This window comes from Tursiops truncatus, chromosome 7 (genome assembly GCF_011762595.2).
Source record: "Tursiops truncatus isolate mTurTru1 chromosome 7, mTurTru1.mat.Y, whole genome shotgun sequence".
Taxonomy (NCBI): Eukaryota; Metazoa; Chordata; class Mammalia; order Artiodactyla; family Delphinidae; genus Tursiops; species Tursiops truncatus.
The window spans coordinates 78,567,357-78,583,593 of NC_047040.1; the positions used below are offsets into that span (position 1 = coordinate 78,567,357).

The 16,237-nt window shown below is 37.8% G+C and overlaps 1 protein-coding gene across 1 annotated transcript in view; it reads left to right on the forward strand.

Moving 5' to 3' along the window:
• NEB (nebulin) overlaps window positions 1-16,237 on the forward strand; it is a 240,272-nt gene that overhangs the window by 140,711 nt on the left and 83,324 nt on the right. The window contains exons 79-91 of the mRNA XM_073807710.1: window positions 640-951; window positions 4,978-5,181; window positions 6,578-6,682; window positions 6,829-6,936; window positions 7,330-7,641; window positions 8,330-8,533; window positions 9,372-9,476; window positions 10,368-10,475; window positions 11,879-12,190; window positions 13,026-13,229; window positions 13,952-14,056; window positions 14,649-14,756; window positions 15,604-15,915. Coding sequence (XP_073663811.1) covers window positions 640-951; window positions 4,978-5,181; window positions 6,578-6,682; window positions 6,829-6,936; window positions 7,330-7,641; window positions 8,330-8,533; window positions 9,372-9,476; window positions 10,368-10,475; window positions 11,879-12,190; window positions 13,026-13,229; window positions 13,952-14,056; window positions 14,649-14,756; window positions 15,604-15,915 — 2,499 coding nt within the window. The remainder of the gene's footprint in view (window positions 1-639; window positions 952-4,977; window positions 5,182-6,577; window positions 6,683-6,828; window positions 6,937-7,329; window positions 7,642-8,329; window positions 8,534-9,371; window positions 9,477-10,367; window positions 10,476-11,878; window positions 12,191-13,025; window positions 13,230-13,951; window positions 14,057-14,648; window positions 14,757-15,603; window positions 15,916-16,237) is intronic.

Consider the following 16,237-nt stretch of genomic DNA (forward strand, 5'->3'; position numbering starts at 1 on the left):
AAACTTTTTCTGGCTGTTAACCTAGAGAAGCCCACACTGTGACCATCTCATGGTAAAATGGACCATAAAGTATTATTCTTGAATTTTAAAAGTAGATAGAGTGTTAACCCAAGGTATTACTCTCTCATGGTTGAAAGTTCAATGACGTTGACAGGCAAATAAGGGAGGTATTTCCTGGTGAAACTTTCTAAATGTAGCCTGTATCCTTGACCACGGAATTCACTATAAATTCTGATTACAAGGGAAATATTCATCATATCAAAACATTTTTAGAAAAAACAGTCATGTCTTTAAATTAAGTAGATGCTCTTTTAAATTGTACAAGATGTTTTATCTTTACTTGTTAAGCAAATGTAAACTAGGCAGTAGAGTTTAGTGGAAGGGGAAAATATTAGGAGTCAGAAGCTCTCCATTCTAGTCTCAGCCCTGCTACCTGTTTATGATGTGACCTTGAACAAATCACTTAACCCCTGGAGGCTTCAGGTTTCTATTTTATAAAATGGAGTTGATAATATTAAACTTTCTCCCTAACACTAGTGGTGGGGAAAATCAAAAGAAATAATGTGTCTATGAAACTATGAAATGTGATATAAATAAGATGTCCTTATCATGAGACTTATATCTCTATTCTTTTTTCAGTACAAGTACAAGGAAGGCTACCGCAAACAGCTTGGCCACCACATTGGGGTCCAAAATGTTAAGGATGACACCAAGATGATGTGGTTCATCCACATGGCCAAGATCCAGAGTGACCGGCAGTACAAGAAGGACTTTGAGAAGTGGAAGACCAAGTTCAGTAGCCCAGTGGACATGCTGGGAGTGGTGCTGGCCAAGAAGTCCCAGATCCTTGTAAGCGACGTAGACTACAAGAAACCCCTTCATGAATGGACCTGTCTGCCTGATCAGAATGACATCATTCAGGCTCGGAAGGCCTATGACCTTCAGAGTGATGTAAGTGGGTTTAATATTCTTTAGCAAGGTCTCAAGAAGGGGTTCTAACTTTTGTGCTGTGGAATCTTTTGCCAGTCTGGTGAAACCTATGGATAACTTCTCAGGACAGCGTCATGAGATGCATAAAATTACATACACACACACACTGGTTTCAAAAGAAACCGATTACATCGAAATATGGTTATCAAAATATTATACTAAGCAAGGGGAGGGATAAATTAGGAGTTTGGAACTAACAGATACACACTACTGTACATAAAATAGATAAACAGCAAGGACCTACTGTATAGCACAGGGAACTATATTCATATCTTGTAATAACCTATAATGGAAAAGAATCTGAAAAAGAATATATATATATATAACTGAATTATATATAACTGAATCACTGCTGTATACCTGAAACTAACACAATATTGTAAATCAACTATACTTCAATAAAAAATAATAAAAAATTAAAAATAAATTAAAAATAAATAAAATTAGATTATCAGGAGAAAAAAATTAAACTAAATACGTGACACTTTTTTATTGAAGTGTAGTTGATGTACAATATTATGTCACAGGTGCACAATATAGTGATTCACAATTTTTAAAGGTTATACTCCATGTATAGTTATTATAAAATATTGGCTTTATTCCCTGCATTGTACAATATACCCTTGTAGCTAATTTTATACATAATCGTTTGTACCTCTTAATCCCCTCCTCCTATCTTTCCCCTCCCCCCTTCCCTCTCCCCACTGGTAACCACTAGTTCTCTGTATCTGGGAGTCTCCTTCTTTTTTGTTATATTCACTAGTTTATTGTTTTTTTAGATTCCACATGTAAGTAATATCATACAGTATTTGTCTTTCCCTGTCTGTCTTATTTCAGTTAGCATAATACCTCCAAGTCCATCCCTATTGTTGCAAATGGCAAAATTTCATTCTTTTTTATGGCTGAGTAGTATTCTGTTATGTATATATATAAACGTCTTCTTTATCCATTCATCTCTCGATGGACACTTAGGTTGCTTCTATATATCTTGGCAATTATAATAATACTGATATGAATATTGGGGTACATGTATCTTTTCAAATTTGTGTTTTTGGTTTTTTCGGATGTATACCCAGAAGTGGAATTACTGAGTCATATGGTACTCCTATTTTTAGGTTTTTTGTTTGTTTAATTTTATTTTTTTTTATACAACAGGTTCTTATTAGTCATCCATTTTATACACATCAGTGGGTACATGTCAATCCCAATCGCCCAATTCATCACCCCCCCACCCCCCACCACTTTCTCCCATTGGTGTCCATACGTTTGTTCTCTAAATCTGTGTCTCAATTTCTGCCCTGCAAACCAGTTCATCTGTACCATTTTTCTAGGTTCCACATATATGCGTTAATATACGATATTTGTTTTTCTCTTTCTGACTTACTTCACTCTGTATGACAGTCTCTAGATCCATCCACGTCTCAACAAATGACCCAATTTCGTTCCTTTTTATGGCTGAGTAATATTCCATTGTATATATGTACCATATCTTCTTTATCCATTCGTTTGTCGATGGGCATTTAGGTTGCTTCCATGACCTGGCTATTGTAAATAGTGCTGCAGTGAACATTGGGGTGCATGTGTCTTTTTGAATTATGGTTTTCTCAGTGTATATGCCCAGTAATGGGATTCCTGGGTCATATGGTAGTTCTATTTTTAGTTTTTTAAGGAACCTCCATACTGTTCTCCATAGTGGCTGTATCAATTTACATTCCCACCAACAGTGCAAGAGGGTTCCCTTTTCTCCACACTCTCTCCAGCATTTGTTGTTTGTAGATTTTCTGATGACGCCCGTTCTAACTGGTGTGAGGTGGTACCTCATTGTACTTTTGATTTGCATTTCTCTAATAATTAGTGATGTTGAGCAGATTTTCATGTGCTTCTTGGCCATCTGTATGTCTTCTTTGGAGAAATGTCTATTTAGGTCTGCCCATTTTTGTATGGAGACACAAAAGAACCCAAATAGCCAAAGCAGTCTTGCGGGAAAAAAATGGAGCTGGAGGAATGAGACTCCCTGACTTCAGACTATACTACAAAGCTACAGTAATCAACACAATATGGTACTGGCACAAAAACAGAAACATAGATCAATGGAACAAGATAGAAAGCCCAGAGATAAACCCACACACCTATGGTCAACTAATCTGTGACAAAGGAGGCAAGGATATACAATGGAGAAAAGACAGTCTCTTCAATAAGTGGTGCTGGGAAAACTGGACAGCTACATGTAAAAGAATGAAATTAGAACACTCCCTAACACCATACACAAAAATAAACTCAAAATGGATTAGAGACCTAAATGTAAGACCAGACACTATAAAACTCTTAGTGGGAAACATAGGAAGAACACTCTTTGACATAAATCATAGCAAGATCCTTTTTGATCCACCTCCTAGAGTAATGGAAATAAAAACAAAAATAAACAAATGGGACCTAATGAAACTTCAAAGCTTTTGCACAGCAAGGGAAACCATAAACAAGATGAGAAGACAACCCTCAGAATGGGAGAAAGCATTTGCAAACGAATCAATGGACAAAGGATTAATCTCCAAAATATATAAACAGCTCATGCAGCTCAATATTAAAAAAAACAAACAACCCAATATATTTTTAGTTTTTTGAGAAACCTTCATACTGTTTTCCACAGTGGCTGCACCAATTTACATTCCCCCCAACAGTGTGGTAATATATATGCTTTTTATTAACACATTAAATAAAAAGATCTAGCAGTGGGTGTAAAACTAGCTTAATTTCAAAGAAGTGATGAACATAAATATGCAAGATGTCTGCAACAACTGTAATAAAATATGAAAATATTTATGACTTCTATTGCTGATAAAATTCCATGTGGTGTTAATACTACCATAATCTGTTGCCTATAGTTATAGCTAAAAGAAATGCTATGTTTCAGTTAGAGGTTAATGAAAATAAAGATGTTTTTTCTATCTAAGTTCATTGATGCCAGGTTAAGAAATCCTGATTTAATGCAACCGGATTTTCCAAATGAATTTATTGCATTATCATTTTTCTGACTACTTAACTTATAGAAAATATCTATTATAGCTTGTGGAAGGAAATATAAGAATGAGTTATATATATCAAGACAATTTTTCTAAGAAGCTGAAAACAGTGTCTCCCTAGAAATATGTTAAGTATTTTTGTTGTCAGCCAGTAGATTGTCCTTGGGACTCAAATACTACCTTACTGGTATAGTAGCTCCTTGTTTTTTGATCAGGCTCTGACAAGTAGTCACTTTTGGAAGAATGATAAAAGTGGTGGCATTGTAAAAAAGAGTTTCCCAAAAAGCCATAAAAACAAAAAGAATTGTTACTCTTACTTTTGAGAAAAATTCTCCTTCAGCCAATTTATTTAAGTTCAAAGAAGAAACATGAAAGCAGGATAAAATATCGTTTTTTTTTTCACTTGAACTACAACACAAGAAGAGGGACTGAGGATAAGTAAGAGTAAAAATATATATACTCTTTGGCTTAGAAACATGAGTATAGAATCATCTGAAAAAAGATCCCTTTTTGTTGTCCCGAGAAAACACGTTGGATTCAGCATGTGGAAGTGTTCATCCTTTCTTTTGGTGCACGATGGCTGTGAAGGCCCTTGCCCAAAGAGATAGGAACAAACTATACTCTAACAGAGAATTATTCCCATACAAAGAGGTATAGGCAATCAAATCAGAGAATAAACACTTTGTATCAGGAGGCAGGCAGGAATTTCCTTAAAATGGTTTTTCATTGATGAAATCACATATTATTAGAGATTTCATAGGTCTTTAAAACAGCAAACATTGACTACCTTCAGGGACAAAGTGCTGGACTAGCCATTCTACACCAAAGTAAGACAGTCCTGTGTCTTCCCCAAAATTTACACAAGATGCAGAATTATACACCATCTGTATACACCATGCTAAATCAAGATTAGACATCAGGCTGTGGAGGTAATTTCTGCACATATTTGACATTGTTTCATTTTCAGGCTATTTACAAGGCTGATCTTGAGTGGCTGAGAGGCATTGGGTGGGTGCCCATTGGCTCTGTGGAGGTCGAGAATGTGAAGAGAGCAGGAGAAATCCTGAGTGACAGGAAGTACCGCCAGCCTGCAGACCAGCTCAAGTTCACATGCATTACAGACACCCCAGAGATTGTCCTGGCAAAGAATAATGCCCTGACCATGAGCAAGGTGAGTCTCCAGCTTTTGCCAGTTGCCGGTGTCATACCTTCCACAGACTGGGTTTATAAAGTGAGAAATGTCCTAGAGGATTTCCAGAGAAAGGAGAGGTGATGGGCCTAATTCTCATGCAGGCCTTCAACAGAGCATGTGCTTGAATCCTAGTTGGACCTGCATGCTTCTCTCAACCCTGTGTCCCCTCATTCTCTGGGTGGGTGAGGAAGTACAGCCTAGGACAATTTCTCTGCAGTAAGGCATACACTCTTCTGAGCAGTGACCCAGAGACATCCACAAATGCACTACTTTTCTCTACACATTCTGCTTGGCACAGCAGACTCAAGGCATCAGCATCTCTTTATCCATCCTGTAAAAAAAATATACAGTCGTTTTGCATTTTGTTCAGAAGTCTTGGAAACACAGTGTGCATAGCAGTGCCAGTGCACAACTCAAATTACTTGCTTCCAAAACCATAGGTGGTAGAAATCCCACTTTGGAAAGTGAGATGTTATTGCTGCTTTCATTTTTATTGTACAAGATCGATGATCACTTTTTCCCTCCAGAGTGCTGGCAATCTGTTTATTTATACTCGGCTAATTTCTTTATCCAACAGGTAGGCCCTTAATATGCACAGCTGAGATTGAATTGAACTTTTCTGAATTCTCCCACACCTGCCTGAATGTCTTCCAAATATCTGGGTAGTGAGAATGAGGGCTCAGTGCAGAATATGAAATTGACTCTCACATAGCAAACTCCAACGTCTGGGGTATTAAAACTCCAGAAACTCTATTCTGTACCACACTCCTCAACAGCAGTCACAGTGATAATAACAATAGGAAACATAAAATTTGTTGAGTGCCTACTATGACTCAAGCACTTTACATATGTTACAGTTAATCTCGAAAAAATACTCAATGAAGTAATACACCAATTTCACCCCAACTTAAAAAAAAAAAGAGGTAAGTATAAAGTTTAAAAAAATACTTAATGAGAAAGATATGATTATCCCCCTCCAAAAACTGAGGCATGTGAGGCTATGTACCTTTCTCAAGATCACACAGCTTGGACATCGGGGAGTTGGGTTTGACCTTGGGATTGATTCTGAAGTCTAGGGATTTCTACTATATCATAGTTCTATAGCCAAGCTCCATCCTTGAAGGTTCTGTGAGTAAGCTTGAGAGTCACTGGATGAAAAGAATCAATAATTGAGATCATGATGTTGCTTTATATTGGCTATGAAACGATCATATGTCTGTTTAAATATTGCCATGATTTACTCTCCCCATACCCTTTTGCTTCCCTCACCTCCACATAAGTTTTCAAAGGCTATTTTACAGTTAAATGAGTTAAATTTTATAATAACTGCAATGTATTGGCTTTAACAAAGGGTTTTACCTCACCTCCCCCATAGCATTTATATACAGAAGCCTGGGATACTGACAAAACCTCCATCCACGTGATGCCGGACACCCCAGAAATCAAGCTGGCCAAGAGCAATTCTGCCAATATAAGCCAAGTAAGAGATTTCCTGATTGTTAAGTCAGCCTTTAGTCTAGGAGTAATTAAAATACTTTTCCCATCTTACCACCTTCCTTACTGGAAGTGGCCTGTTAACTTTCTATAACTCTTTTCTTTTTCTGTTGTGTATTATCCTCCACCTAGAAACTTTACACCAAGGGATGGGATGAATCAAAGATGAAGGACTATGATCTGAGAGCTGATGCTATTCCCATCAAGAGTGCCAAGGCCTCGAGAGACATTGCCAGTGACGTAAGTGCTCTCTGTCTAACCCCCTTGGTCTCACCTTGCTGAACCACCACAGTGCAGCTGGTGGTCCACAGTTTGTAACTGCTTCCTCATATACCCCTCCAGTCATGCTTCTTACCTTCCAAGACCTTTCCCTTTGTTGTCTCAGAGAAGAAAAACGGATTTTGAAATTGTAGTTAGAGTTGTTGCAGAAAAAGTTTTCAGCAGTGAAGATATATGATTACACTACTGTTACGTTTATGACAGCATAAAACAGTTTAAAATTGTTCAGAGATGTCAAAATATTCAAAATATGAAATTCTTATCCATTTGCTTGTGGGTTTTCATGTTCTCTAATTGTCAGCATGCATATGGTTTTAAAACTGGGCTTTTAAACATATATTTCTTATGTTTTAGTACAAATACAAAGAAGCATATGAGAAACAGAAAGGCCACCACATTGGAGCCCAGAGCATTGAAGATGACCCCAAGATTATGTGTGCCATACATGCAGGGAAGATTCAAAGTGAAAGAGAGTATAAGAAGGATTTCCAGAAGTGGAAGACCAAGTTCAGTAGCCCAGTGGACATGTTAGGCATCTTGCTGGCCAAGAAATGTCAGATTCTGGTCAGTAACGTTGATTATCGAAATTACCTGCATCACTGGACGTGCTTACCTGATCAAAACGACATTATCCAAGCAAGGAAGGCCTATGAACTACAGAGTGATGTACGTAACATGATCTTTGGGAAAGGAGGAATGGGAGGACATAGATTTGTTAATTGTACAGACAGTGCCTCTGTGGACAGACCCATGGGTTGCTCACTGCACAACCTCAGGGGGAGCCATTCACATTGTTAAAACAAAACCCGTATTTAGGAGTTATGTTATGGGAATCAAAGAACATAGATGAAGAACCCTGCTTAGATCATGTCTTCCCTGGCCTAGATTCCAGACTACTTTTTTCATGTCCTTTGTACTGTCTGGCAATGAAAATATATTTCAAATAAGCATAAATTATCTGAACATTTAAAAAATAACTGCCACTCTTGTACTATATCCAAAACACTTAACAGAGTTTCATCCTATTACAGGATGAAAATGAAATGAGATTTGGCACAATATCTTTAAATTGTTTTCCAGTTATATAATTTCTTTGAAATAGCAAATAATTACCATGGAATTTAGCATTATTACCATTTTATCCTTATTCATGGCTAGCATAAAAAATTATGCTTTTACAAATTACTCTGTCATGGATATTGAAACCCCTGATTCATGTAAAATCTCGGGTCCTACTTTTTTGGAACCACCATCTCCTGTGCTTATCAACCCCTCAACCCCGTGAACTTACTTTCCAATTAAGGGATGCTATGTCTAGCACTTGGAACAATATTTCTGTCTAATGTCTCTGTAGAATGTGTACAAAGCAGACCTGGATTGGCTGCGTGGCATTGGCTGGATGCCAGAAGGCTCAGTAGAAATGACCAGGGTGAAGGGTGCTCAAGACCTGCTGAATGAAAGACTCTACAGGACACGCCCAGAAGCCTTGAAATTCACTTCCATTGTCGACACGCCAGAGGTTGTCCTGGCAAAAGCCAATTCTCTGCAAATGAGTGAGGTAAGAACCATCCTACCGCCAGGCTCTCCTTTAGCAGGACTCTCTTCTCAGAAGATGCCACCCAAACGGAGCATCTGTGGATGAAACAGAGAAAGTAGATTGTTTCTCTTCAAAGACTTAAAGTGCTTGGAGCAACTCTAAGAATCTCTTAGTTTAGTTTAGTGAAGGCACATGCTAAGTAGAACTCTGACAAATGCCAAGGTGCCTTTCCCCTACCTCACACACAGACCTGGAAGCACTAAAATGAAAAATGTCACTCCATTACAACTCAGGAAAGCAAATACTTATTACAAAACCTGTGGCATAATGCTACACGTTAAATGGTAGAACACTGTATTAGTCAGGGTTCTCCAGAGAAACAGAGCTAATAAGAGGTATGAGAGAGAGATTTATTTCATGGAATTGACTCACATGATTGTAGAGGCTGGCAAGTCCAAAGTTTACAGGGTAGGCCAGCAGCCTCAAGACCCAGGCAGGAGTTGCAGTTCAAGCCCAAGGTAGTCTGCTGGCAGAATTACTCTCGCTCAGGGGTGGTCAGTCTTTTTTCTCTTAAGGCCTTCATCTGACTGAACAAGCCCCCACATCACAGAGGGTAATCTGCTTTACCCAAAGTCTACTGGTATAAATGTTAATCTGATCTAAAAAATACCTTCACAGAAACATGTAGAATAATGTTTGACCAAATACCTGGGTACGCTGACCTAGCCAAGCTGACACAAAAAACTAACCACTGCAAACCTATAACAACATTTTCCCAGGTTAAATAGTTGCTAAGGCTTAATGTTCAGATATCCATCTCTATTGCTGTATTAAAATAATATTTTCCTTCTCTCCACAGAAACTATATCAAGAAGCCTGGAATAAAGATAAAAGCAACATAAGCATTCCTTCTGACATGCCAGTCATACTGCAAGCCCAAATCAATGCCATGCACATCAGCAATGTAAGAGGCATAAATATGAAGTGTAAATGTCTTTATGGGACAGTATCTGTCAGCTTATGGGGTGTGTTATAATGGACAAATTACCCGCCTTAGAAAGGTTGACAGTTTTGGGTGCTAGATACTTCCTCTTTGGCTACCATTCCCAATGCAGTATGAATGGAAATTCTCTTTCAAACATTAGTTTCGATACATATCTGGGCCCCTGCACTGCAAGAGGTGGGATACCTGAATCTCACTGGTGTCCTTCTTTCAACCTTGAAATCATTGTCCTATATCCAACGTCCACAGCTCAGTTTCATTGTATATTAATTGAGAGGAATGAAATCCCTAGTAAAGTGCCTCTTACACAAGTAAGTATAAGAGATAACAGTCTCTGTTGTCTTGATAGGTTCTTGGTTGATCCAGAACTTTCTTGTTTGACATTTCAAGGCCATAAGAAAAGTCAAACTTTTAATTATATGCAAAGTGTAGGATAGGTATGATGTCTATGTCACATCCCTTTAGCAGGGACCTTTGAAAAGTCAAAGGGCAACATTGGGAAAAAATCTTATCAAGTCTTATATGGTAACTTGATGAAGGTTCTCTAGGTTCACAGTTGATTCTTAGTTCCCATTACTGTATAATGGGATATTTTCACATTGTACTATATTGTGGTGAATGCAAATAATTCAAATACTAGTAGATTTAGATGTTTAGCTTTAAAATTGTAGTCACAAGTACCCTGCATTCCACAAAGTAAATAGGCAATAACCAAAAGAAGGACTCAGAAGCGACTGTTTTTTCTTATGCCGCCTTCATTTACATTGTGCTTTGTGATTCATATCATGACTCCTTTGAATATGTCTACTGATTTTCAATTCTTGTAAGCAAACCTGTGTTTTCCCTCAATAGAAACTCTACCAGAAAGACTGGGATGAGGCCAAGCAGAAAGGCTATGACTTGAGAGCAGATGCCATTGAAATCAAGCATGCCAAAGCCTCCAGAGAAATTGCCAGTGAGGTACAGCTCCTTCTGTTTCCTTGTGGATTTTCTTCTCTATACAACAAATAGAATATTTTTCAAGAATTTTGATTTGGATTGATTTTTTTTTAATTCTATGCAAACAATTGCATTTGCCTTGTGCTAAAGACTTTATTTTATAATATTAACATGGGATGAAAAACACTGAGGTAAACATAGGTGAAGTATATGTGTAAATACCTTCTAAGCTGTTTCTAAGTAGAAGTAAAAAATCATGAAGATCTGTACCAAATTCTGGGGAAAAATTCAGGAACCAATACAATGTGATTTTATCCCACAGATCTTTAGGACATTCTCCATAAATATAAATCACAGATGAAAGTTTTATACAAGACTTAAGACCGAGATCACATTTTATATACAAGATTTTATGCTGGAGGCGTATGTATACTCCTCTGAGAAACCCTTTGAAGTTCATTTAACAGTAGTTTTAAAACGTACCAGCAGTCAAAATAATTATTCTACCAAGGCCCCCCAGCTCCAAATCTTTAAGCTACCTTTGTTCCTTTTCTTCAAATTCTTCTCTAGTTTTTGTCCTAGTATCCAGCTGTCTCTTCCTTCTTACTTCTCATTTTTATCTCTAAAAAGGCATAGCCAATCCATAGTATCTGCCTTATTCCCAGCTCTCTCTCTCTCTCTTCCTTTTCTCCAAACTTTCCTATGTTATCCAAATATAAGAAAGAAACAGAAATGATCTTACTCTTGTCCTAAGACACTGAGAACAAGTGTGAAATAGGTGGAAACTCTTATCCACAGGCCTTTTGTTGTCATCTGCTGATTCAAACCGACAGCCTTGTCTTCCATTCCTGAAGCATGCTCCTTTCTTGTCTGTCTCCAAAACCACACATATGACTTTTTCCTACCTGAAGTACCTTCAGTACCCTTGGTACTGACCTAATTTCCACTTGCCAGGCAACCTTAGGGACAATGATTATCCCCACTGTGCCTTACTTTTCCCATTTGAAATATGTGATAATACTAATATCCACATCATAGAGATGTTCTGAGGATTAAATGAGGTTATAATTGCCACGATTCAACTATTTTTAACAAAAAAATTCAGCAACTTCATATGAATCAACCTAATACATTTGAAGCACTCATAATAGTGTCTGACATATAGTGATTGTTAGTAAATGTTAGCTATTATTTTTTTATTACTCTTGTTCACCATACTATTTCCCTCCTGATTTGTTCATGTCCTCTGTGAAACTATCTAAAATAGCCCTAATTTCCTTAAAGAGAACTAAAATATATAATAACTACCAATTTGAGCCAATTTACATTGAGGCTAAAAAAATATTCCGAAACCATTTAATGAAAAGTCCTCTTCATACATTATGTCCATATGTTCTTTTTATCTTATTTTTTTACAACTTTAGTACAAATACAAAGAAGGTTACCGTAAGCAATTGGGCCACCACGTGGGTTTCCGCAGCCTACAAGATGACCCCAAATTGGTATGGTCTATACATGCTGCCAAGATCCAGAGTGACAGAGAATACAAGAAAGCTTATGAGAAGTCTAAAGGAATCTACAATACACCGTTGGACATGATGTCCATTGTTCAGGCCAAGAAATGCCAGGTCCTGGTTAGCGACGTTGATTATCGCAATTATCTGCACCAGTGGACGTGTCTGCCAGACCAGAATGATGTGATCCAGGCAAAGAAAGCCTACGAACTGCAGAGCGATGTGCGTATCCTGTCTCCAGACTCTTGGGGAGATGTGTATCTATGTGTTTAATCACAGAATATTCCTTAAGGATGTAATTTAAACAGTAATCTTAATAGAATCTAACATATTCTGTATTTTTCTGCAGAGTTTTTCTGAATATTTTCTATCTTATAGAGGATTCCTTCTTATAAGACCTTATTCATCAGATGAAAATCACTCTCTTATTCTATGTAACTAAGTAGAAAATTTCAATCCCAGTTGTCCTGATCCATTATATTTGCATGATCAGGTATCTAAATGTCAGAAACAGATGTAAGCATAAAAAAATGTTGGATTTCAAGTTTATCTGGCACACATAGGAAAAATGTGTGTGTGTGTGTATATATATATATATATATATATATTTAAATAATATGTTTAGAGAGAGAGAAAGAGGAGAGGTGTACATAGATATAAATATGTATTTTGTTTTTCATTATACGTGCTTCTAAGAAACTTTTTCTCCCAAATTCCTACAGAAGTTATCCCCAGTGGCACATAAAAGGCAGATTTCAAGTAGTGAGCACAGAAGCTCAACCTTGCATAAAAACAAAATTATGTGCCATTGCGGTCTGTCATTCCACAAGTGCTAGTTGTTAGCCCTGCTCCAGTTCCTGTAGGATACTCTGAACTTCTCCCAGAGATGTGTGCCAGAGATGTAACGCTCAAATATTAACATCTAATGTTGATCCTTGAGTTTCGTGGGACTGGCCACCCAGCTGGTTTAAGTAGAGGTTGTGTGTGGTTTGCTGGCATCCGTGCTCTAGTAGGCAAATTGACTCTTCTGTACTCTGTGGTCCTCTCCTTCTTGTAGAACGTGTACAAATCAGACCTGGAATGGCTGAAGGGTATTGGATGGTTGCCAGAGGGTTCCGTGGAAGCGATGAGAGTAAAGAATGCCCAGAATCTCCTGAATGAAAGGTTGTATCGCACAAGGCCTGAGGCCCTCAAATTCACCAGCATTGTTGATACCCCTGAAGTTATTCTGGCAAAGATCAATGCTGTACAGATCAGTGAGGTAAGTCAATTGATGCTATGTTCAGACACATTGAAGAACTCTCAATAAAAATTATAATTGTGAACTTTAAACTGCTAACACCAGGATTAGAATCTTGAACATTCATGTATCCAGATAGAATTTCATATAGCCCATCAATTAACGGCATCAACATTTCATTTGTTTAGATAATTCTTTGGTCAATATAAGTGTGGTAGGCATCTTCATGTTCCATATTCTCTGAAGTACACCTTGAACACATTTTGTAGACCTTGCCTGTAATACAGGTCCACCAGTTAATACAATGATCACAAAACCGCCACCTTTTTACTGCTATTCAACGGTGAAATAAGTTGAAAGGTCCAGGGGCAGCCCCAATATTGGACATTATGACAGTTATTTAGGCCAAGAAAGCCAGGACTTGATTTGCAATGTGGATTATCATAATCACCTGCAATGAGAGCTTACCTGCCAGATAATTGCATGTGAATAAACAGAAGAGGATCTATTTACTATCATGTTTCTGACTCGTTTTACATTTATATTATAGCACACATGAATGTATTCTTCTTGCTGAAGTCACTTTTGGCACCTTCTAAATAAAAACACAGAAAAAAAAAAATGTGATCTCCATTTACATCTGAACACATCCAAAGAAAACCTTTAATTGTACCTGTAATTTTATTCATGTGGTAATTGGCTTATTTACTCATCACCGATCCTTTGTTTTTCATTTTTACCAGCCACTGTATCGTGACGCCTGGGACAAAGAGAAGGCAAATGTGAATGTACCGGCTGACACTCCATTGATGCTGCAGTCCAAGATGAACACCATGCACATCAGCAACGTAAGGCCCTGCACATCCACTTGCTTCACACAGTGTTCTCTGCCTCACCAAACCTCCCATCAAAATGCTCCAGAGAGCATTTAGCAAAAGGCATTTCCCTAATATTCCTTTTACTTCTAGTCTTTAATGATAAGTGTCGTTTGTGTGTGCTCGCACACCTACGTATGTGTTTATAATATAGAGATGTGTGTCCTTATCTTTGTTGGAAGGAAAAATGCGGTGGTTTATGCCAAACACACGACATCAAAACATATATATGCATGTATAGTCATACTTAGTTCTCTTTTTAGTGGCCTATCATTGATTTTTCCCTTTAAAAGCCAAACAATATGTATAATTTTTCTCATTTTCGCATGATTTACTATCTTTTAAATTCCCTTCTTTAAAAAAAAGTTACTGGAAAAGAACTTTACTACATGTCATTAAAAATGTACTGGAGCTTAAGTTCAGTATGAAACCAGTCTATTTTATAAATCTTAAGGGGAGATTAATTTTTCATCGTAACTGTTAACATATTCTTGAACACATCGGTAATGCTGACTCAGTAGCTTCCTCTTCATATTGACTGTGGCACTGCAATCTCCGTTTGCAGAAACAGTATCAGCAAGCTTGGGAAGATGTCAAGGTAACGGGTTATGACCTGAGAGCAGATGCCATCGGGATCCAGCATGCCAAGGCTTCCAGAGATATTGCCAGTGATGTGAGAGCTCCTCCTTGCCCAGCGTTAACAAACACTAATTCATAGACACTCAGAGAGTTAATACTGTACTAATCTTTAATTTAATTCCCCAGGAATTAGATCTAATAGAATGAAGGGCATCGTTACTAGTGTCGTGCTTTAAAATCCCCAATTCAAGAACAACTTTGACAACAATTTGATGACCCACTTAACTTCTCTGCTTGGTTCTGCTCTCCGTATGTTTAAGCACAGATTTTTATTTTCTTTTCAATATCTTCTCAATATCAGTTAATGCATGAACACTTACAGAGATCCAGTGGGTACAAAGAACTCTACTGTTTGTTGAAGTGCAGCATACATAGGGGGTTCCTGTGATAATTTTATGCAGTACATGGACAAGCATTTTTAAAATAGTTACGTTGGTTTTGATGTGTGCTAGAAAAATACTGATTTTTTCCCATTTAAATAGGAGTATAAATTTTAAAATAAAAATATTAAATAAGTTTAAACTTTAAAATATATTTATTTAGACAAAGAATCAAGTTGACAAAGTAAAGTATGAAGTACAGGTGGTGCTTTGTGGCAAAACATGTGAGAATGGCAAACAGTGACTGAAGTCTGGGAAACAGTGGGCAACGCTATATTGGAATCCAGACGCACCATTGTTGCCTTTGAGGTGTTCACAATGTTTTCATGCTTACAGAAGACAAACCAATGTATCAAGAAGTATAAAACTTATAGTATGAATTCAAAGAAAAGCAGTGCCCCAAAAAGGGTAATGTAAGGGAGATGGAGTTATTTGAGTAGGCTGTCTAGAAAAAGTGAGTTTGGGGAAACAATTCTTCTTTCTTCTGTTCACATCCACCAGTATCTATACAAAACTGCTTACGAGAAACAGAAGGGTCATTACATTGGGTGTCGCAATGCCAAGGAAGACCCTAAACTGGTCTGGGCAGCAAATGTGTTGAAGATGCAGAATGACAGGCTGTACAAAAAGGCCTACAATGACCACAAGGCTAAGATCACCATCCCGGCAGACATGGTGTCCATCAATGCTGCCAAAGAAGGCCAGGCGTTAGCAAGCGATGTGGACTACCACCACTACCTACACCAGTGGTCTTGCTTTCCTGACCAGAATGATGTGATCCAAGCCAGGAAAGCCTATGACCTGCAGAGTGATGTAAGTTGTTGCTTGTGGTGCCTGAGGGGTGAGCTATTGCCCAGGAAGACAGCCTTCCACAGCTTTGCCCGGTCACTCCTGCCAGTGCTGAGGAAAATGCAATTCTCCCTGCCTGAGCACTTACTTCCCTTTAGTACTTTACCAAGTTTGTTAATCACAAGCCTTAATGCTGGGCTTATTCAGAGGGTTTTCATCTTCATTGCTACTGGTGCTACCAGAATTTTTCTATAGATTTGTGAATGTGTGCACTGTTTGTAGTTTATTAAACATAGGCATCTTCATGGTTCTTCAGTTGAATGATAGGGGCTGTCTTCCTTGAAAT